At 48.1% G+C, this 22,712-nt stretch overlaps 9 protein-coding genes across 9 annotated transcripts; 4 read left to right on the forward strand and 5 right to left on the reverse strand.

Moving 5' to 3' along the window:
* Positions 1-910: 910 nt before the first annotated feature.
* On the forward strand, positions 911-1,763 carry LC4 (dynein 18 kDa light chain, flagellar outer arm; the record flags this gene model as incomplete). Its single annotated transcript, XM_002507207.1, has 3 exons — positions 911-985; positions 1,157-1,423; positions 1,485-1,763. 3 exons carry the CDS (start codon positions 911-913, stop codon positions 1,584-1,586), a joined length of 444 nt encoding a protein of 147 aa, XP_002507253.1. The 3' UTR covers positions 1,587-1,763.
* RPL19 (60S ribosomal protein L19) lies at positions 1,709-2,916 on the reverse strand. Its single transcript, XM_002507605.1, has 5 exons — positions 2,810-2,916; positions 2,470-2,553; positions 2,283-2,349; positions 2,116-2,203; positions 1,709-2,033 (listed from the first exon to the last, which is right to left on the reverse strand). The coding sequence occupies exons 1-5, from the start codon at positions 2,891-2,893 to the stop codon at positions 1,769-1,771; spliced, it is 588 nt and encodes a 195-aa protein (XP_002507651.1). The 5' UTR covers positions 2,894-2,916; the 3' UTR covers positions 1,709-1,768.
* A 1,023-nt stretch (positions 2,917-3,939) lies between these two features.
* On the reverse strand, positions 3,940-5,815 carry MICPUN_51689 (predicted protein; the record flags this gene model as incomplete). The annotated part of the gene is made up of 1 exon (XM_002507606.1): positions 3,940-5,815. The coding sequence occupies one exon, from the start codon at positions 5,813-5,815 to the stop codon at positions 4,769-4,771; it is 1,047 nt and encodes a 348-aa protein (XP_002507652.1). The 3' UTR covers positions 3,940-4,768.
* A 118-nt stretch (positions 5,816-5,933) lies between these two features.
* Positions 5,934-9,159, reverse strand: MICPUN_89687 (predicted protein). Its single transcript, XM_002507607.1, has 3 exons — positions 9,063-9,159; positions 8,890-9,006; positions 5,934-8,799 (listed from the first exon to the last, which is right to left on the reverse strand). The coding sequence occupies exons 1-3, from the start codon at positions 9,134-9,136 to the stop codon at positions 7,455-7,457; spliced, it is 1,536 nt and encodes a 511-aa protein (XP_002507653.1). The 5' UTR covers positions 9,137-9,159; the 3' UTR covers positions 5,934-7,454.
* Positions 9,160-10,784: 1,625 nt separating this feature from the next.
* On the forward strand, positions 10,785-11,776 carry MICPUN_51692 (predicted protein; the record flags this gene model as incomplete). Its single annotated transcript, XM_002507208.1, has 2 exons — positions 10,785-11,263; positions 11,326-11,776. The coding sequence occupies 2 exons, from the start codon at positions 10,785-10,787 to the stop codon at positions 11,342-11,344; spliced, it is 498 nt and encodes a 165-aa protein (XP_002507254.1). The 3' UTR covers positions 11,345-11,776.
* A 2,140-nt stretch (positions 11,777-13,916) lies between these two features.
* Positions 13,917-15,767, forward strand: MICPUN_66494 (predicted protein; the record flags this gene model as incomplete). The annotated part of the gene is made up of 2 exons (XM_002507209.1): positions 13,917-15,025; positions 15,161-15,767. Coding segments are annotated over 2 exons (1,716 nt in total), but the record flags the coding sequence as incomplete, so codon positions are not given.
* A 58-nt stretch (positions 15,768-15,825) lies between these two features.
* On the reverse strand, positions 15,826-16,532 carry MICPUN_107575 (predicted protein; the record flags this gene model as incomplete). Its single annotated transcript, XM_002507608.1, has 3 exons — positions 16,422-16,532; positions 16,186-16,302; positions 15,826-16,050 (listed from the first exon to the last, which is right to left on the reverse strand). Coding segments are annotated over exons 2-3 (152 nt in total), but the record flags the coding sequence as incomplete, so codon positions are not given.
* A 1,391-nt stretch (positions 16,533-17,923) lies between these two features.
* Positions 17,924-19,213, forward strand: LHCP1 (prasinophyte specific chlorophyll a/b-binding protein, chloroplast precursor). The gene is made up of 2 exons (XM_002507210.1): positions 17,924-18,082; positions 18,296-19,213. The coding sequence occupies exons 1-2, from the start codon at positions 17,948-17,950 to the stop codon at positions 18,923-18,925; spliced, it is 765 nt and encodes a 254-aa protein (XP_002507256.1). The 5' UTR covers positions 17,924-17,947; the 3' UTR covers positions 18,926-19,213.
* Positions 19,214-19,326: 113 nt separating this feature from the next.
* On the reverse strand, positions 19,327-20,832 carry MICPUN_51697 (predicted protein; the record flags this gene model as incomplete). Its single annotated transcript, XM_002507609.1, has 2 exons — positions 19,327-19,470; positions 19,561-20,832. 2 exons carry the CDS (start codon positions 20,830-20,832, stop codon positions 19,459-19,461), a joined length of 1,284 nt encoding a protein of 427 aa, XP_002507655.1. The 3' UTR covers positions 19,327-19,458.
* Positions 20,833-22,712: the final 1,880 nt, after the last annotated feature.

A 22,712-nucleotide genomic window follows, 5' to 3' on the forward strand; every position in this document is an offset into this window, starting at 1 on the left:
GATTTTTTTTCAGAGGCTCGGTTTAATCGTCCCATGCCTGTATGTCCACTTCCATAAATAATATAGCTACTATCCCGTATGGCTTTTTGTTCGGGTGCAGCATCCGTACAAATATAATCTTGCAAATTCTCAACCATATCCATATATATGTGGTTTTGTAATATGTATTTCATAGCTAGATAGTCTACGAACGAATGAATGTATTCCATATCCACAATGCCAATCAATCAAGCAAGATGGGAACCTTCATTCGATAATAGACGACCCTGTTTATTTGGCGCGGTGCGCGTGTCGATATTTGCAACCGACCGGTGATCGGATGGTAACCACTGTGCCGACCGAAAGTCAACGATAGCGCATATGATAAGAGGTAGCAATAATATTTATAAATCTGTGTTACGGATTTTTTTTTTTTTTTTGGGCGTGGCACGCTTCAGGATGTGTATAGGGAGTGGCCGACGAGCCGCCTCGCGGCTGTTTAAACTCCAAACCTTGAAAACCCAACCCCAACCCCCTAAAAACACGGCGCGGACCCTAAAGATACAGCGTGCCGCTTGTTACTCGCGCGTCAGCGGCTACGTGAGCGCGCATCTTGCTCATGTAAAAAACCGCTCCTGGCAGCGCGTGGCGCGCATCAGGATATATACGGGGAAATTAACTCAAGGATGACCATTCCTGCCCCGGGGCCAAAAAAAATCCGTAACACACGACAATATTAAATAAATACGAACGAAGGTATGAGTCGTAATGATTTAGCAGTTCTTCATAGTCTACTAATAAGTGTTGGCAGCAGCAATTCACGTTCGACATGGGACATGAGTGGACGCACTCTCCACAAAATATGTGTTAGCAGAAGCGATAGGTGATCACAGTCAACCTTCTGACAAGACCATCGCAGGCGAAACAAACGATGCCACTGTCCCAAGACGACATAAACGGCTGCAGGGAAGCGTTTAATAAGTTCGATAAAGACGGGAGCGGGACGGTGAGAGTTGCGGGAAATTGTCAATTTGGAAACTCTTGACCGGTTTCGGCACCCTGTTTTAGCTCTCCATTGAACCTTTCGGAACCTTGTCGTTGCTTGTACATCGTTTCTGAAGGCTCCGACTGAAACGTTGACTATAATTTTTACCTTCGCGAACTCTTGCGTCAACAGATTGATGCTTCTGAGTTGAAGGCCACATTAAACGCCATGGGACAAAGTCCTACGGAGGAGGAGATTTTTCAGATGATTTCTCAGGTTGACGATGACAACAGTGGGGAGATCGAGTTCGCGGAGTTCCTCAAAGTTATCGAAAACCAGAAAGATTCCGCAGCCAAGGCGAATGACGAAACGGACACCATCGAGGCTTTCGTTGCACTTGGAGGAAACGGAGACAAGACAGGTGAAATCTCAACTGACAAGCTTCGGGCAGTTACCAAGGTAGAGGATTGGTTCTGAGGACACCGGTCCACTCTTTATCTCCTTGTTCTTGTTTCCACAGGACTTTGGGCTTACGATTGATATCGAAAAGCTCATCAGAGAAACTGATACGGACGGTTCTGGAAAAGTTGACTATGCGGAATTCAAAGAAATGATGGCTTGATCTTTCTCCTCGATTTGTTGGAGGGCACGTGCGACATCGATGCAAGCGGGGTTGACCCCTTCAACATAAGGCATCTATGCGGTCGGCGAAAGTGCAGACAAAGAATACTTGTATCACCATGGAAAAATTACTCTTAGCCGTGTGATTCAAACAGATATAGAGATATTATGTTCAAAACTCTGTCACTTCCCTGTCTTGGTAGGGGCATCCATGGCTGCTCCAGCAGCGAGGCGCTCTTCGCGACGAGCAATCTTGCGCTCTCGAGAGGCCTTGCTCTTTGACCGTCGTGCCTCGAACTGATCCGCGATCGACTTCTCGCGAGCTTTCTCGGCTTTCGTCTTGTGAATCGCCTCCATGAGCACGCGCTTGTTCTTGAAGACGTTGCCCTTGCACTTCAAGTACATCTCGTGGTACATGTGTTTGTCTATCTTCTTCGCCTCGCGATACCTGAGGGAGATTGAATCATCCATCAAAAACAAATTCGGTCATATCAGTCGTGAACATAATTCATCCTGAGAGGCTTACTCACTTTCTCAGAAGGCGACGGAGGACGCGGTGACGGCGGAGCCAAAGTACTTTCGTCGGCAGGCGGGCTTCACGGGTACCTCTTCGCTTACCTGTTCAGGTCAATAGGTTATGAAAAAGAAGCACAGAGAAGATGTGAACACGGTAAAAGGAAATGCTTGTGCCACGCACCATGTCCAGTGTGGCGTCCCAGGCGCTTGGCAGCGAGGCCTCGCAATGTGCGTGCTCGAGAATGGATCTGCAAAACGAAGGTAATAAGCAGGGAGGTCGCGACAAGGGATTTCGAAGCCTATACAAATGCGGGCCCCCATGCGAGGACATCGATGATGAGATTTTCGGGAGAAAGACGTGCAATCACCTTATGAGGCTGGCGGATGACAAAACCGTCCTTTACGAGCTTTCTTATGTTTTGTCGCGAGTTCGCCATGGATATTTCGCTTATCTGCGAGGGAAGGGTTTTTTCGATCAGAAACCCTAAAAAAAACGGCGGTGGAGCACTCTCAAAACAAAAGGCGCCAGAGTGGATATATATGCACGGCGTGCGTGTCATGCTCATCGTGTAATACACGCAGTACGAGTTTTGACGGAACTGGATCGTTGCTTAACCTAGACCTGGCGTTTGCTGCCGAAGCACACCACAAAACATTTTCGAAAGGCTCAAACGGGCTTGTCGCGGTGCAAAAGCGTGAAATCCACACCTCGTTCGGATCCATCCATATCTTTCGCGTGCCGCATTTGAGGACGGAAGCGGCAAGGCGCTTTTGAAGCTTGAGCGACACCATTTTCCCGCACACCGAAACGGGCGCGCCTCGGGATAGTGGCTTTCGGGGTTTTGGCGCCTCAACTTTTTCGATACAATTGTCAGGGACTGCAAATTGCGATATTCCAGTAAGTGTTATTACGTACGCTGTACGAAGGTATTACGCGATATTCCAGTATTACGCGGGAAGCCAACAATCAGAAAGTTTCGCCTTTCTTTCACCGATGAATCGATGAAAATTCAGCTTCAAACCATGGCTATAAGATCCTCTTAGTACAAAAAAATCGCGCCTGGATGACTACTTTCGCCTTTGAAATCACGTAATTTGATAGGGTGACGCAACGACCTAAAAAGATGTAATTCAAGCCTTCAGCATCAAGATTAAGATTAGTCCTTCTTTCACCGAAGCTCGATCGATTTAAACTCGAGACTCGTCCGAAACCAGCCCCCCGCGAACCCCATACAAAATTTTCACGGAGGCACCTTTCACGGATTATTGCTTGATATTGCTTGATATTCAGATGACAATCAAGAATAATAAATGCCTTCGAAGGTACCTCTTTGAAGGTACGAACGAAGGCAACCTTCGAACGAACTGCTAGGCGGACGAGTGTGGTATGCTAGGCGCGGACGAGTATATATGGTATGTTGGGAGTTAATTATGACGAGGACGGGTACCTATAGATACCTTCGAAGGTACGAAGGTACCTTCGTACTGCTAAAGCCCCCGCCCCCGAGTATAGTACTGGCAGACTGGCTGCGGACGACTGGCCTGTGAGACTGGCAAAGCTCTGTCCTCGAGTACTATACTCGGGGGCGGGGGCTTTAGTACCTTCGTACCTTCGGTACTTGCTTGTTACTGTAGTGAACTCTCAACAGTCACCAAAACCAGAATGGCGAATGTTTCGAGACGCTCGCAAGTATGAGTTGTGCCTGAAACTACCATCGCCCGGATCATCATCCAGATGTCGACTTCTAGTCGCTGGATGCCGCCTATGCGTTGGCCAGCTAAACTGAGGGGATGCGCCAGTTTCGTGCCGTTTGCTCTATACCTTTGTTGGGTACCCAAAGGCCTGCGAGACGGTTGGTTTTCATTAAACGATTCATCCAATAATGCCATGGACAACTCACTGCACTGGAGATGGGCGGTAACTTTCTTCGTAAACATACTGCCTCACTTTGGCCACGTTTTGATGACCTCGACATTTTGTTTGCTCGGATTGCCAACTCTCTGCCTCGTTGCATGTTTGTGCACTCAAAACTTCTCCGGAGCAAAGAGGATCCTAGCGTATCTTGCAAGGTCAGTGGCCAACAAGGCGTCGCAAATGTTGAGTCTACTTTCTCCATCGCTGCCTCGGCATCCGCTGTCTCTATCATCCCTTTCAGCAGCGTCAGATCGGGCTCCTAAGATCTCCCTTCCGCTGTTATTGAATTTCTACTCGACAGAAGCACATTTCTTGGCGAACATCTTCGGCTCTAAAATTAAGGAACACCGGTGGTTTTGCTGGCCTTGCATTCGTAGTAGGATGACGGTGTTTTCGAGCACGATGTACGGAAAGACTTCATGGGATCTCGTTATAAATAACCTGAATGTTTCCGCTGATGTTCTGCTTGAATTATTTTTTGGTCCCTCTGGAATTAGACGGAAGGACTCTCTTGAAAAATTTTGAAGCCCCGCCGACACCCGTGAAAATACGGCCTTGCTGTACAGGTTGCGGGATAGGTATTTACAATGTCATGTTTGCAGATAATTCGACAGAGTAAACGGAATACGTAGATTAAAGAACTGGCATCGACGTCCCTGCGACTTTTGCTACGTTTGTTGTGAGATACAAAGGTACTATAGAAAGCAAGCAAACATCTCCAAAAGATTATTCTTCTTGTAGGTTTTTTGCAGCTATGATGAGTCGAATATGACAACCAGAACGGCAATATCATCCATCTTGCCACCAACAAGTCGATCACCCCGCGCGTGCTCCGATCGACCAACACCGTATCCTTTTCCCCTTGCCTCTTGCGTAAAGGGACTATCGTAGTGTTCATCCTTTGAGTTGGTAAATGCTTTGCCCGCAACCGATTCCGCAATTTCTTGCGCGCTGCCTTCCATCATCAACAACTCCTCACAAACTCTGGCTACCTCAAAGAGAAACACATTATCCCAGAGTCCATCGGATCCCATGATCAGAACATCTCCGCGAGACACGCTCACGTCATATCGCTGGACATCGTCCACTGAATCAGTTTCTGGATAGTATCTGGGACAACCAAGTTGAAATGGGCAGTTAAACTGGTGTTGTTGGGCAGCAGTAGTAAACACCACTTTCTTGCCCCGTACAACTACTGCGCCTCCATCGCCGAGATTTACTATACGGACCAGAGTCAAACCATCCCGAGGCGAAACCGTCGCTACGCATGCAGTGCTGCTGCCTCTGACGCGGGTTTGCGCATGAGCATATGTGATCATTCCGCAAGGGTCTTTTTCTCCAGCCAGAACTGCTGCTGCCAACTTTTTTGCAAAAGTACTAGAATATGTAGCAGGGTCGACTCCTTCATCGGCCCAGCCTCCGACGCCATCCATGATTCCAAAGACTCCATGATACTCGAGAACTAAGCACGCGTCATCACCACCTTTTTCTGCCTTGTCTGGATGCGGGACGAGAACAGCTCCACTGCCTCGTATTCTATTTGATAGACGAGTGTTTGCTCTGTTTGAACTTTTCCGTGTGGCGCGGTTGGCGAAGCTGAACTCTACGCCAAAATCGTTGGGTTCTTTATCCTCAGCACGCAGGTTACTGACAATCTCACCACGATTCCGGCCAGTCCGACACTTTCTCTTCACAAACAGGTCACACGAAAGAAAAAATGAACGCGTTACCGTGTTCGATGGTACCTTCAAGGTAGCGCATTTGTGGGAATGCAGTCGCGACAGGATTGCTTGCATCATACTTTGTCGTCTCAGTTCTTAGTTCCCCGACAATCATCAACCAGCAGTCAGCAATACACATGCATATGGTATACAATCTCGCGAAACCGGCAAGGAAAAACAATCGCACGGGGTCCTTCGGCGGGTCTGCACAGCCGCTCGGTCGACCCGAGCTTCACACAGACGAGCGAGTATCCTAGGGCGATAAGTAACAACTTCGAGTAGGCAACTTAGAGAGTAGCTTCTTGTCCGTAAGCAAATGCGAAGTGAGCGTGACGAATGTTGCTGGAAGTCATAAAAAAGTGGTTTACTATGTTTCCCAGACCCGACTTCCTTCTCTTAACGAGGACCGCAATGGCGGCGTTGTCGATACCATCGAGGTCATAGTTGGCAAAAGAGAAGCGCTCTTTATAGTCCGTGGCTGCGGTCCTGTGCACAGGGCCGGGCTTCTCGTTAAAGAACAGATGGACATCTTGCTTCCCCCCGTGCTGCATTTTCCCCCCGCCTCCACCCCCGCCGATCTTGCGAGAAAAAATCACCCCCGTTTTGAAGTCTACTCGACCGCTCCAGTGGATAGGAGTGGAAGTCGGTAGCACCGTCCACGAGACACGATCTCGACGGGTAGTATCTACCGGGCTGAGCTTGTCTCACGGGTTTGGCGGGTGAGGGGAACGGCCGGTGATCGGCTCGGCCAACGTCGAGCGCGGCGTAAAGTTTCGCGCGGCGCTGGCGCAGGGCGCGCGACGCCCGTCGTTGCCTGGTTCTCCGGGCGCGGCGGAGACGGGGAGGGGGGTCCCGGCCCGAAACCCGGTTGCACCTCGTCGGTGGGGGAGGTGTGGTCGGAACCAATGGTCGCTTGGCGTGGCGAGGAAGGGGGGGATGAAAATGGGTACACGGATACGTGGGCTCGCCTGCGCGTCCAGGCCCTGCACTCCTTGTAGGACACGCGCCAAGGGACCCTATGGCGGTGACGCGCCATGGGATTCAGTGGGATGTCTCCCCAATGCTGGTATAGGGTCCAAGAGTCAAAACCTTAGACAGTGGGCACCTTGAAGGGTGTCTGGGGCTGGTCCCGGATAAGACCGGGGTAGCCGCAGCCGTTCCGGCACGTTAGGGGAACGTGCCGAACTGTCGAAACGGCACATATTGTGTCCATGCGCCGCAGGGCTGCGAACGTAGCTACAGCGAGTGTATCCATCTATCTATCTATCCATTTGTTTGATGTGTACAGGGAATTTAAAAAAGGTACAAGTACAAGTTGCGCGGTAAAATAAAATAAATGTATGTCATCGCATTGATCGAGACTCCATCCGCCGCTTTGCCGACCCACCTGCGAACGTCAGTTGATGAATCTCCTCGCGCATCATGCGGTTACTGGAGAACTTTTGGTTGCAACAATAATATAAATATCATAGTACGAAGGTATCATACGAACGAAGTAAGGTAACTTTATTATTTAACCTTCATTGGTTCGTACGTAACATTACCTTCGTTTCGTATTAAGTTTCGTATTAATTATTTTATTTTGTTCTACCGGATTACTTTGACACGACGTACCTAGCTAGACTAGCTAGCTACCTTCGTTTATGTATGTAGCTTAGAAGATACTTCTTACCTTCGTACGTACGAAGATAGGTTACTAGGGAGTAGCATGTTTGATTCACTTATATTCGAGGAGCATGTTGTTGTCGGGGGCCAGCCCGATGCAAGCTCTGAATACGTTTTCCAGCATCGCGCGCTGCTTACTGAGTGCATTCACCACCGGGGTCCCCTTGGGTACCAGTGGGGCCTTAGTCAGGTACGAAAGGAGCGAAGAGACCGGATGTAACCCACGGAGCTGCTCATCATCCGGGCCTTTAATTTTGATTCGAGTGGAAAGCTCAGCAATAAGGCACATATCGAGTATGAGTGGAGCTGCAAGTAGAGAATCTTCGCATGTGTTGTGCATAACAATTGTGTTCGTCCCGCCCATGAAAATCTCGGAGGTGTATTCGTCCATTGCCCTTTTACTGTCTCCAACATAAGGTACATACTTGATCACTACCACATGATCTGGATGCTCGCCAGGTCTGAAGAGCAAACTGTTAGAACTGACAACATCGTCGATCACGTTAGACTTGGAGATTTCTTTGCTCCGAAAGCAGTTCGGGGCGCTGAGATTCATGCCATCGTTGTTTCCTAAGTGATTGTATGACACGATCGATGCTGGTTTAATACCCGCACCAACCAAGAAATCAACAAGGACAGATTTCATCTTGGTCTGACCTGATTTGAAGTCATCGCCACCAATAATGGTGTTGAGGCGAACAGCAGCGTCAATTAGACCGGGAACGAACGTATTCTGAGGCGATCCATTAATGAACGGCACGCCTTCATCTATGCAGGCTAGTGCATACAGTGTGGATGGAGATATTTCTGGTTCATTTTTATCAACTGACGACCTCAAACTTTTCTCATCGTCATTCAAGCCAATCAAAATTTCACTGTACCTCTCTGTGTTTGCAGTCCACAGCACAACGATTTTGTCAAGTGCATTTTTTTCTCTGAAATCTCTTAAGTCTGCCCGGATACGTTCCATCTGTTCTCTCTTGCTTCCTTTCAAGCAGTTGTCTGCTCTGGCTGACTGGTTTGCCGCGATGAAGTTTGGGTCATATATTCCGGGCCGAGGCTTCATGTTTTTCATGTAAGGAGCGAGCTGCCTCTGGAGATCCCAGTCAAATACTTTGGCCCTTTCCATAGCATCAGCCAGGTTCATCCCACTGATATCCCATCCATCAAACACGATGTCGTTTGGGTTGACCATAGGTAAAAGAGTTTTGAACGGAGTAAAAACTTCTTGTCCTTTCACAGAACCGACACGACAAGTGCTTGATTGAGTTAGAGAGCCAAAATAGTTGGGAACACGAACGCCCTCTTTGGTCTTCCAAGTGATTCCCTCGCGGTTAGCTATGACGCCTCCGACCAAGGTGCTACCGTTGTTACCGCCAAGTCCGACCAGCATGATTCTGCAGACAATCGTGGACATTCATTCAGGAAGAAGGCGCCGAAAAAGCAAAGAAGTTCACTCCAGGTCCTGGACAAAAAAAACGACTCACCCAAGCCTTGGGATGCGACGGTCCGTCGAAAAGTGAAAGTCCGATTCTACTGGAGAAATTGTCCACGCGCAACGACCATCCCCAAGATCCTCACAATTCAGATCAGTGCTCGTATACCTGCGAAGGGTTTCTAGGTGTCATGGGGCAGAGCACGGTTTACGGTAGTAACGCACGTGTACTTGGACTCGATGTGCGTGTCAGTATACGTCACATCAGGTGACCTCACGGTAAAGTTATCAATGAGCATCCTCCTTCGATATGCTCGCAGAGTCGGGTTTCTCCCTGCGGCGTGACGACGACGACCGCGGCGACGAAGGAAAGGAAGAAAGATCCCTTCATATATATGACATCACATACACAATCGAGTACCATATGTTGTGGACTCTTTTTATATTGCAGACTATGTAGACTGTACATCAAAACACTATTTTATATATTACCATGTATACTACTGTACACCACTAATTACAGTTAGGAACAGTCTGTATGGATACATTATTATTACTGTGACTAATTTTTATTGCTGTGTTTTGATGACCGAAGACTACGATATTGGTTGAGTTGCCAATCGTGGTGGTCGGACGAGAGCGGAAACTTGCTTATTTTATCCGTAGGTGCCTCCCTGTGAGACTGATGAAGAACAAGGAACGTTCGGTTCGGGAGGCTAATTTGGGACGAGTCTCGATGAAGCTTCGGTGAAGCCTCGGTGAAAGACGTTTGAAATAGGCTACTTATTTGTGGTTTGAAGCTGAATTTTCATCGATACATCGGTCAACTTCGACGTCTATCACCGCCTCATCGGAAGACGCCTTGGCGTCGACTCTTCGTTCACAAGTGGCGTGCGTGTGAGGACGACGACTACGTGCACGCCAAGCGCAACGATGAAGACGTCCCGCAGAACAGTCGTCGTCCAAAGACACGGAAGGCGTCGCACAGTTTTGTTAGTCTGCAAAAAGTAACAAACGACGACCGTACGGGTTGTTTAGTCTATGACTTTTGCAAATGATCGAGCTCTCGACCAATCAGATCACGAATAAAAGGTAACAGAGTTCCAAAAAAGTTGGGGTAGAATGTGGCACTAAATGTGACTTCGTCACTGGCGTTCCTCGTCCCAAATGTGTATGGATATGTTGTTTATTTGTTTCAAGATATGTATGGAATATTTTCTACCTGGCTTCGTACCTTCGAAGGTACCTTCATTCGTACCGTCGTACCTTCGAAAGGTATATGGATACCTTCGAAGGTAGTCTACCTTGGTAATATTTACGGCTTCCAAATTTTCCCTGTTTCGACACTCCCCCCTCGTTACTATCAATCTTTTCTATTATTAACGTTAGTTGGTATTGGCCGTTAGTATATGGGTCAAATACCCCACGTCTATACCAAGTACACCGTAGCTAAAATCAAAACAATCAACCCAGATGGGAAAGATAGGAAACAAACTAGATAAAAACTAGAACCCTTTTGTAAATAACACACATCTCAACGTTACACGCGTCCTCTCGGATAGATCGAGCCATAATATCATTTACGATCGTTAGGTCCTGGGTGATTAGGTCACGATTTATATCGTTGGCTGAGCGAAGATTTTTTTTATAGCCGCGGGTGGGACGAGTCATCCTTGAGTTAATTTCCCCGTATATATCCTGATGCGTGCCACGCGCTGACAGGAGCGCTTTTTACCCATGAGCAAGATGCGCGCTCACGTAGCCGCTGACGCGCGAGTAACAAGCGGCGCGCTGTATCTTTAGGGTCCGTGCCGTGTCCGTAGGGGGTAGGGGTTGGGCTTTCAGGGTTTAGAGTAGAAACAGCCGCGAAGCGGCTCGTCGGCCACTCCCTCGTGCCAGTGTCCCCCCCCCGGCACAAAAAAAAAGAAACCGTAACACAGATCTAGGATGTCAGACTTCCGCTGTCGCCTATTATCGCGGGGGGTTTCCATTGAGAAGTTTATTCTTTCGAATGTAACTCGATCGCGACATCAACACCGCAGAGAGTCATATCCTCTCAAGTCCCTTTGTCCACTGCTCCCGTGTGGACGAGCTCCACGCCGCACACTGACTCAAATTTGCTCAAAGGGTTCCGACAAAGGTCACGCGGAAGAACCCGCGAACGACTGGCTCGACACCATCGAAGCAGTCGATAGATGTGTTTGGCATCATTCAAATGATGGTGAAAAGCACGCGTCGTCGAAGTTCAGGGAAGCAGAGCATTCATTTTATGCTGCTTTCCATATTGAAAAACATGTTTCTATCACGAAGCAGATCGCGCGGTGGCGACGAGACTTCGCGACATTGCGCGGCCGAGAGCCAACGTATGATGATGAGCCTGAGAAGATACGAAGATTGGAGCGTGCTCTAGTAAATTTAGGACAACGGTGCGTCCCTGTCTCGACAATTTCTTTTCTTGTTTTGTTTTGAAGGAGATCAAATATTTCAGGATAGCTGAACTGAAGTAAAATAAAGTTAATATCATCCGCGCAAGGTGCCTCCATAGCTAGTGACTGACTGAACAGGAATGTTTGGTTCGCGGGAGGCTGGTTTGGGACGAGTCTCGAGTTTTCATCGATGAGCTTCGGTGAAAGAAGGACTAAGAGGGCTACTCACCCATAGTTTGAAGATTTTTCATCCATACACCGGTCAACTTCGACGTCTACCACCGCGTCTTCAGAACACGCCTTAGCGTAGATTCTTCGTTCACAAGTGGCGTGCGTGTGAGGACAACGACTACGTGCACGCCAAGCGCAACGATAAAGACGTCCCGCAGAGCAGTCGTCGTTTTAGGAACGGGAAGGCGTCGCACAGTTTTGTTAGTCAGCAATAAAGTGACAAACGACGACCGTACGGTTCTTTAGTTTATGACTTTTGCAAATAATCGAGCTCTCGACCAATCAGAAGACGATTAAACGTGACATATATATTATTAAACTATTCTGGATTTCAATAAAGTATGCAACATATATGTCTGTTGAGAATTTTTTTATGGCCCGGGGGCGGGAATCACCATCCTTGAGTTAATTTCCCCTTATAATCCCTGAAGCGCGCCACGCGCTGCCAGGAGCGGTTTTTCACATGAGCAAGATGCGCTCTCATGTAGCCGCTGACGCGCGAGTAACAAGCGGCGCGCTGTATCTTTAGGGTCCGCGCCGTGTCTGTAGGGGGTTGGGGTTGGGCTTTCAGGGTTTAGAGTCTGAACAGCCGCGAAGCGGGTCGTCAGCCACTCCCTGTACACATCCTGACGCGTGCCACGCCCAAAAAAAAATCTTAACAGACATGTGCAACATCGAGTTTATTAGTTAAGGTATTTTCGTTTCTTGAGTTAATAAACCAGAAGATTCCCCATATACGAGATAATAGCCGAGATAAGCGGAGTTAGGCCGTACGTGTGGAAAATTAGCTAGTGTAAGATTTTGACATTAAAATCATGCATGAAATTCCCCTTGCTCGTCCATTTATATTGCTTTAACATAGTTACGAACGCGACCTGTATGGTGATTAGTCATACGAGTTAAGCAAATCAGCCATCGTATGGCAATACAACTGTAGAACATGACTATATCGTACGCATGAATAAAAATCGTATGGATAAATATACAAATGCGAATTACTTATCTCCGCTTAACTAAACTACTCAACTTAAGGATAGGGGTGTAGTATAAATTATTTAATGAACCGGCCTTTTCGAAAATCATGGTATTTGCTCATAGGAGAACGAACACGCACACGTGCACACTCGCGGAGAAATTCAGCCGCGGTGTTTTATCTGCACAAAATAAAACCCTCATTTTCCCGTTGCCTGCGAACGTCCCTTCAAAGTTGTTGCGACCGATTTTTGAGAAAGTGCCGAATATGTCCGATAAAGAAATGTACCCCCAGGTTCTAAAGGATAAAAGAAGCAGTTGGTCGAAAGTACCTTCGTACCTTCGTACGAATGAAGGTACCTTCGAAGGTACAGTACGTATTTCGGTACATGTGATAAATTAGGGTAGCATCTGAACCTATATTGATGCAGACCATTGCCAACCTCCACTATTAGAAGAAGGATCATAATCAACTATATTTCGAAGGTAGACTATATATGTACCTGTCCCTCGAACGAACGAAGGTATACCTGTAATAATAAGGTATATTAAATACGAAGGTACCCTCGAAGCTATCTTCGTTCGTACAGTACGAATGAAGGTACGAATAATGAACATACAGATGAAGGTATTCATCATGAAAGGCATTTTTTTCCCACCTGTCCTGGCGCCGCTATTGTGTGGTTTTTCGGATCTTCAGGAAGGGGGAAGGAGGAGAACATCGATCAGAGACGGATGGGAGCTCCGTCTGCCCATGGACAGCGCAACAAGGGCCACAAGCATGGGCGACGCGCTGCAAGAGGCGCGCGTGAGAAACACAAGGAGGCAAAAGAAGAGATATTCGGAGAACACCGCAAGTCAATAAAGGTCAGCGCCGCCCGATCGCTGCCAAAACAAACTCACCTTGGCGACCTTGCCCGGTATTCATACTTCTAAAGCCACTAAAAAAATCACATGTCAACAGGTAATTTCTGGCGCTGGTCGAAGAGCTGAACGTGCAAATCGCTCGAGGCAGTTCCGCGATGCAAACCGTGCAGAAAAAATGCAAAATCGGCGCGGCTCGCGTAAACCCCCGAAGGTGGTCGCCATTCTTGGTCTCAATGAGGACGCGGGTCTGGTTGAATTTACCGGCGATCTTTTGAATGCAGCTGAAATTGCGGAATGTGGTACTATATTGACCGCGCTGACCTCCGGTTCGGCATGGCCCGTGACAATTCAGGTGAACCATGGACAGAGTTTGAGCCTACTGATTGTACCGCCTAATGTGCCACTTGCTGCGCTAGAGATAATCAAGGTGGCGGATCTCCTTCTCCTGGTCGTATCAGTATCAGGTCATGTAGAAAATCTGCTCCCTGAAAACGGCGAGCTGTCAGCGTCAGCTGCACGACCCCCGTGTCTGTTGCACAAGGACATAGAGCTGCTGCCTTCACTTTCCACGACGACTCCTGTCCTACAAGCGCAAGGGCTACCACCAATCATCTGTGCGCTGCGTGGGCTTAACGCGCTGACGGTCAAAAAGAAATTTATCGCACGTAAGATTACCAGGGACTCGGTTCGAAATGCGTTTAACGTAACAGCTGATCACGTGAAGCTTTACCCTGCTGATACCACCAACGAACTTTGTGAGTTCGTTCGTCAGGTTTGTGAACATCGCTGTTCCCAGCCGCAGTGGCGTTCAGCACGTGCATATGTGCTGGCCGAGCGCTTCAATATTTTTCCTGAATCTGCTCCGTCTACCAATAGTTACATCAAGGATGATCATACAGTGTCAATTCAAGTTGAAGGTTATGTGCGAGGCTCAGCACTTTCTGCCAACCAGCTAGTTCACCTCCCTGGCATAGGAGATTTCCCCATCGCACAGATAATGGCTGTATCTGCTCCAATCACAAACCAATTCAGCGGATTTGCGAAACAAGACGACAATGCTAGCTATGATCATTTCAGGGATGCAATCACTCATATACCGGACCCAAATCACCAGGTGATCGCGCTGCGCGAGAACATTCCTGATCTCCACTCAAACGAGCAGACCTGGCCAACTGACGAAGATCTGGCACTGTCAGTCGGACAGAGGATATCCGTTTCGGATACTGTCTACGACCGGGAAGGCCATCTTTGCGAAAGCCAGGGAAATGCCGTTGTGAATAATGATCGAGGTGGCAAATCTTCGGAAATGCGCGATAAAAATGTGAAAATTACACCCCTGGGCTCTGCAACACTCAGCGATCATGGTACCATACAAATCAAAACGAGCTGCTGTGCTTCCGAGTGGGCAGCAGAAAAGGACGAACTTATATTTCCAGATGAGATGGAGACCCCACTTTTGACCCCAGCTCGTGAACGTTTCGCAAGATATCGTGGATTGAAGTCATTTCGTTCCTCAAGATGGGATCCTAAAGAACAACTTCCAGTCGAGTACTCGCGCTTGTTCACTTTTGAAAATTTCCGACGCGCGACTCGCCAGACATTAACGCGTGAACAAAAAATCATCGCCGCGGGCATCGGAGATTTTGTTCGAGTCGTCGTGGAAGGCGTGCCACGCGTGGCAGCTATGGCCTTGTTCATGGGAAAAAATATCGACCAAAATCTTGCAGCACAATGTAAAATACATTCCCCGGGCGGGTTTATTGGGATTGGGGGTGTCGGTCCAATCTGGAATGGCTGGTGTGGGGGTGCCGGTCCAGTTGTCTTAAGTTCTCTCCTGCAACATGAAAGCAAGCTTACCGTCATGCATTACAGTGTTGTGAAAGCGCCCTCATATGGCCTGCCTTTACGCAGTAAGACTCCAGTTTGGTTTCACGTTGGTTTCCGCCGTGAACGAGCCTCCCCAATCTTTTCCGCAGATGGGTTAGGGGACAAACACAAGTTTGAGCGATTTTTGCCCCAAGGTCAGCGGGCGATTGCAACCGTGTACGGGCCTGTTACCTATCCGCCCGCGCCTGTACTGGGTTTCAAGGAAGAGGTGTCCGCTGCTGGTATCATCGCTCATTTGGTATTCTCTGGCGGTGTTCAAAAATCAGACCCAGATCGGATCATTCTCAAGCGGATCATATTAACCGGGGTGCCATTCAAGACCCACAAATGTAAAGCAGTTGTCCGGCAGATGTTTTTCAATCCCGGAGATGTTCGATGGTTTCAACCATTAGAATTATGGACGAAGTGTGGTTTGCGTGGCAAAATTAAAGAAGCTGTTGGCACGCATGGGCACATGAAGTGCGTCTTTAACGGAGTGATTCAGCAAAGGGACACCGTTTGTATAACCTTGTATAAACGGGTATATCCGAAGTTTTTAGTAGACTAGAATTTCAGAAGCTAAATGACGGACCGAAATATCCCAACGTCAGATCACCTGCTGCCCAATCGTGTCTTCTAGAACCGGATATTGTCCTGTTATCACTCGTTTGTGGGTGTCACTGCCTGTGAGTGACAAAACCTTAATCATCATCCTTGAACTCACGACGATCGAGGTAGCGAGACGGGCGAAGTTCATTGATCTCTTCCTCGCTCATTTGTTCCCCCGTGGCTTTTAGTGTAGCTCGGTTCAATTCGCGAATCTCTTCAAGACGCTCTTTGTCGCGCTCTTCCTGTTGTTTTTTGAAAGTGGGGACAGTCTTAGCCTGGATTTTGTGTATTCAAGGACTGCTAGATGCAAGATTCAGAAACCCGGGAAGGCCTTAGATGATGATCGCCTAATCATTAGATGCGTGCGCGATATTCACCTGCATTACGAAAAAGATTGGGACACCGAGGCCGGCGCCGATCCCAAGCACAGCCGCGATTATGGTCGTGATCGTCTCTGAGTCAAGGTCAAAGGCGACCTGGGCGAGCTCGACTCCCTGGCAACAGATCAGAACAGAAAGTAAGTTTCAGTAGAAAATTGTGGCGATCCGCCTAACAATGAAGATAAGATGCCTGCGCAACTCGGATAACTTGGGAAAACACTTCGCGTGCTCACCGACGAAAGACGCTTGGCACAGCGTCGAGTGCAGAGAGAAACGGAGTTTTCTTTTCGGCAGGTTGCGATAGAAGTCACGTTTGGCGCAACGCGGTGCAGCAGGCGCCCCTCCATATATGCATTTGAACGAGCTTGCCGGAACTGTTGCGAGTTCTGGACAATACGAATGGCCATCATTGTCCTCCAACAACGAAGGTGTTGGAGAGCCGACGTTTTCTGAAGTTGGATAAGCACAGCTCTTAAAGTTATCGAGCTATTTTCGTCATCAGTCAGGAATGACGCAATTATCTGATAAGGACCTACGGATATGACACGCGGGTGTTTTAGGCCGTTTTAGCCCTCGGCACTTGTTGTTGTCTCCACGTGCCGTCGAGACACGCACTTACAACGCGCGCGCTCGTGGCCCGACGTACCGGGAGTGTCTGGTGTTTGAGGATGACGTGTGCAAACCCCTAAATAGCTGTAAGTAAAAAATCGGGGCGTAAAAAATGTCCACGCGTCGGCGTGTCCCTCAAGTGTCATGTTCCATCGTGGAACCCGAGCGCCTCGAGGAAAGTTCGCGAGCGAGGCTCAACCTTTGGACAGCTTGTTTTACAAAACTAATGATGAGAACATGATAACTAAGGATCGCGGGTTGGATTTTTATACTCAATCAGCTCTAAAAACCCGATGCTACACACGATGAATAGTGTACGGAGGGCGCGAACCGCCGCGGTTTGCCGTATGGATATCAGTATAGCTTGACTTTCTCTTCATTCGTGAGCTTCGACGATTTTTACCTTGGTACGAAGGTAATCAATAGACTATGGGTTACGTACGAAGGTAAGTCTACGAATCCGAACGAAGGTATCCTTAAGTACACTTAACCCTTATTACAAGCATTATCCATGTCTTTCAGTTTCATTATTTTTAAATATATTGTGACAACAACATGCAATGGGGGTGTGGGCTGTATGTGTTAATTAAGATTTTTTTTGGTGCCCAGGGGCGGGACTGCCATCCTTGAGTTGATTCCTCCCGTACATATCCTGAAGCGAAGTTGACCGATGTATCGATGAAAATTCAGCTTCAAACCATGGATAAGTAGCACTTCTCAATGCGTCTTATGCGTCTTTTACCGAGGCTTCATCGAGGCTTCATCGCGATCAATACTCACGAAGCAAGGGAGAAACTATCTAGACGTCGAAGTTGACCGATACAGACGAACCCTCATTCTTGAGTTTTTAAATAAATCCATCCAAGACTCGAGACCGTCCCAAACCAGCCTCCCGCGAACCATTCCTGTTCAGTCAGTCACTGTCACTAGCTAGCTAGCTAGCTAGGGAGGCACCTTGATTGCACGGATTTTAGACATTATCCACCGACGGTCGCCATAAAATAATAAACTTTCCGATATTTTGAGCCGGATCGATGAGTCGGCTCTTGATTGGCTGATCAGATTTCGCTTTACCTCTTACATAAAATTATCGAATAGTTTATCGGACGTCACTCTTCAGCCTGTCAAAAGCCAAGCAACCAAAGCAACTATGTTTGCCACATCTACCTTTACCGGTGTCCGGATCATGAATGCCGTTGCCGCGCCTAAACATAAGGGCCGTGTTACGCTCGTTGTGGAGGCTCGGCGCACAAAGGCGTCCGCCCCCTCCCGTTCTGCAGCGAAGGTGGGGAGGCCCACACCCTGCATTCGCCCTGTGATCTCATATCAAGAGCAGGCAGAGGTTTTTGCTCCTCTCTTGATGTGTCGATTTCTCGCCTCGTGCATTGCGTTTCTAAACTGCACGGATCCGCCCGTTTCGTGATCTCGTTTTTGCCTTCGGTTAGCTGGCTGCCAGCACTGCAAAATCATGGCCTAACTCCCAACCGGTTTTTCGAAGGTCGCGAAGTTCGGTTCCACCGCCCCTCCAGACCTCTATCCCGAGTTCGGCGTCTACCCCGGTGGAGGCGAGTCCCCCATCATCCCGTTTGATGACGACAAGAACGCAGAGCGCGAAATCATTCACGGACGCTGGGCTATGCTTGGCGTCACTGGAGCGTGGGCTGCTGAAAATGGAACCGGGATCCCGTGGTTCACTGCCGGTACCCTCTGCACGCCTGACGATTGCACTGCAGTTGCAGATAAGTTTCCGGGCGCCGTTGCACCTCTTGCGCCTGAAGGATCCGGATATCCATCGTTCTGGGCTGTGCTAGCCATTGAAATTTTCCTCGTCGGATCCGCCGAATGCTATCGAACTGGCCTGTTCGAGAATCCTTTTCCGGAGCTTGAGTTGTCAGTTACTCCCGGCGGTCGCTTTGACCCCTTGGGTTTTGCCGAAGCTGGAGATCTTGAAGAGCTTAAGGTCAAAGAACTAAAGCATTGCCGTCTTTCTATGTTTGCCTGGCTGGGTTGCATTTTCCAGGCCCTCGCTACACAGGAGGGACCGATCGCAAATTGGCAGGCCCACGTAGCCGATCCTGTGCACGCCAACGTGCTGACGAACGCTGCCTCCGGTTTCGGTTTTTACTAATCTCGCATAATGAAAGTGCTTGCTGAAGTCTTTCGATTCAGCAGCAACACGTGTGAGCTATAAGATTCAAGTCTGCCTTCGAGTTCCATGGCTCCTTTTCCACTCACCAGAGCTTGACGATGAGTTGATATCGGCATCTAACTAAACTCGAGTCTCCTTCTAGACTTGGCTCCCAACGAGTTAACCGCCGGGTGGACATACAAGTAAATCGACATACGAGCTGATCGGCGATTGAAGACTTTACGAAGCTAGCTCTAGTATACTTTTTGTCGCTACAATATTTGAAACAAAGAGTTTTATTCTTCGACAGAACTAGACCACTTGTATTCTTTGCGCAGAGATACGGTCGTTAGGGCAACTAACAGTACACAGCATGGTCCCAAACAGGCAGCTTGAGGTCTAAATGAACTAAATAATGAGCGAATCGATACGGATTGTTGCGTTATATTCTAACGAGTTGCATTAATCCAGGTGGGTCAGACCCCTTTTGGTATTAAAAATGGATGAGATCGCTCACCTGGGCAGTTTCGAAATTAGTTGTATTGCAAAATCAAGAGTCACACAAAGCAAAACAGTGCTCAGAAATTGAAAAAGAGCTCAAAGAACAGACAAAATTGATTTAACAAATGCCTCACCATGTACTTTGCCGTGGAGCTAAATTTCTGGTATCCTTTAATGACTTTGGCGATGGCATCAAGGAAATCTTTCTCGCCAACAGTTTTTCGCCTTTGGCGAATGGCAAACATACCCGCCTCCGTGCATACTGAGTGGATTTCGGCCCCGGTAGCATTTGGACACAAGCGGGAAAGAAGCTCGTAACGAATATCCCGCTCAACTGCCATAGATCTGGTGTGGATGCGAAAAATCTGGGTTCGTGATTCCAAGTCAGGAAGACCAAACTCAACCTTGCGGTCTAAGCGACCGGGGCGGAGTAATGCTGGGTCTAGAGTGTCAGGTCGGTTAGTCGCCATCAACACCTTTATGTTACCTCGGGCATCGAAGCCATCCAGCTGGTTGACGATCTCAAGCATCGTTCGTTGAACTTCGTTGTCACCACCTTGCCCGTCGTCGAAGCGAGCACCGCCAATTGCATCAACCTCATCAAAAAAAATAAGGCAGGCTTTCTTACTTCGCGCCATCTGAAATAATTCACGAACGAGGCGCGCTCCTTCCCCGACATACTTTTGAACGAGTTCCGAACCGATTACCCGAATGAAGCATGCGTCGGTCCTGTTCGCAACGGCCCGCGCAAGCAAAGTCTTCCCTGTTCCAGGAGGTCCATAACATAAAACACCTTTTGGTGGATCGATTCCGAGCTGCACAAATTTCTCAGGGTGAAGGAGGGGTAGCTCCACAACTTCACGAAGCTTCTCGACTTGATCTTTGCTTCCACCCACATCGTTGTAAGTAACATCTGGTTTCTCTTCGACCGTCATCATGGTGACGGATGGATCGATCTTGGGAGGAAGTGGGATGTGAATAAAATATTTAGTACGGTCAACACCAACCCGCATCCCCTCTTCGATATCAGTGGGCGCGACGTGCTGACCAAGCCCGACGACAAACTTGGCGATCTGCTTGACGTTGATGATATACTGAGCGTCGTCGGTGTTGGGATTTATTATCTTTGTGCATCTGGCAACCTGTAAGGGTTGCTCCTCTTGCATGACCTGTTTATCTTGGGTCAGATCCCACTGGCTCGGCTGTGCAAGCCCGGTATCTGACTCCTTGATCCCACACAGTTCGTTCACTCTGTTACTGATGTTGCGAAGATCTGTTTCGAGCGTTTTGATGGAACTCGAATAAGGACCAAGCCCATATGTTTTCAGGAGCGCGATGTCATCGGCGTCCAAAGGAATTATTTTCGGATCAAGTTTCCCTACTTCGTCTGTGTTGCGTTCGACCATGGCTTTCCACCGTCCGAGGAAACTACTCTCGACGGTTTAGGACTTGCTTATCTCGGGCTCTGTGCCTACCTACAAGTTTACCGCGTCCTCTCGACGTATTCAATGAGCGCGCTGAGTAGGGGTGCTGCGAACGTCAACTGCAGTTCGCGACCGGACGATTATGCTGACCTGCTGACATGAGATGTTGGAAATTTTTACCTTCGCAATAGAAAACGGTGATTTTATATTGTTTACCACGAATCCTTCGCAATAGACCATTCTCCCTATATATATCGTTGACTCGTTGATTTCGTTGACTCGTTGACTGTTGACTAAAACAGGGTCGCGCGTGTTTTTTTCCCTATGGCGCCCAGTCAGGACGGCGAGCGCGCTGAGCGGCTCACTAATACGCTGTTCCGCGCCAATTATGGAGGATGACATCGTCAGGGGCGCGCATTGGTGTTGACGAGTTTGCGTCGCACGAAACGACGTTGCGCCTGAGCTACGGTTTCATTGGCGAGTTGACGGTCTATTAACTCGTAAAACCATGACATTGTCGTAGCTAAGGCGCAACATCGTATCTGACGACGCAAACTCGTCAACACCAAGGCGCGCTCCTGATGATGGCGTCCTCCATCTTTGGCGCCGAGTAGCGTAATTGCCAGTTGTCTAGCGCGCTCGCCGTCCACACTGGGCGCCATACGGAAAAAAAACACGCGCGACCCTGTTTGTTTGGCGCGAAGCGCGTGTCGGTATTTGAAAACGTTGGTAATAACTTCCCGAAATAAATAAAGTCAACGATATATGGAGAATGGTCCGTCTATCCGTAAAAGTTACCTTCGAAGGTATGGAATACGAAGGTACGTACCTTATTATTCGTACCTTCGAGGTACCTTCGTACAGTATGTACCTTCGTACCTTCGAAGGTACGAATGAAGGTACCTTCGAAGGTACGAAGGTATATAGTCTAGTCTATGAATCGGGCTAGCTTTTCGGGCTGAAAGGTAAGAGCTTTTTGCGAAATTTGCGGTTCTCGATTTTTTCGGAGCCTATCCCGAAGGCGCTCGAAGGCGCTTTACGCGCCGGAGCTCTGCTGAACATCGGAATCATGCCGCACATTAAATGACAAAGTTGCGCTCCACGTCTCGAAGAACACCTTTGTCACGTGCAGTGCGGCACGATTCAGGCGTTTTGAGCCACCATGCGCGCATAAAGGACCGACTATGGACTTGAAAAACCGTTAACGCCAAGCCACCAAAAAGAGCTGACAAGAAAGTTGGCACGAATCGTGTCACGATTTTCACAAATGGCGTTTGTAGCCAAAATCGTGCCCGAATCTTGGCACGAATCGTGGCACGAATCGGGCCTACGAAGGTACGAAGGTACTAAATCTCTCATTAAATAATATTAAATGATGATACCATCATATTTATATACCTCTCGGGCCGGATAAGATAATATAATATACGAATGATTATAAGTGCGCCACGGTAATAAGATATATGGTATGAATAGTTACACATATATCATCATTTCATTCATTCGTAAATTATTATTTACCTCCGAACGAAGGTATTACACTGGTATTACATACAGGAGTTATAATACTTAAATAATCATATATATAAGAAACTGCACGAGTTTCGTAACCGTATGGACACGAGTTACGTATTTAAATTATTACGAAGATATATAAAAATACCTTCATATGAAGGTATTCAACTGGTATTTATACCTCCGAAACTTACGAACGAACGAACGAATTTGTGTACGGCCAGTAACACTTAATAATACAAATATGATGATGAATATACAGATAGATATGAACCCATCGCAGTCAATGCAAGTTTGCGACGTCATGTTTTCTTCTGAACCGATTTTGAGATATGCGAACCGATTCG

The sequence above is a fragment of the Micromonas commoda genome, chromosome 1 (genome assembly GCF_000090985.2).
Source record: "Micromonas commoda chromosome 1, complete sequence".
Taxonomy (NCBI): Eukaryota; Viridiplantae; Chlorophyta; class Mamiellophyceae; order Mamiellales; family Mamiellaceae; genus Micromonas; species Micromonas commoda.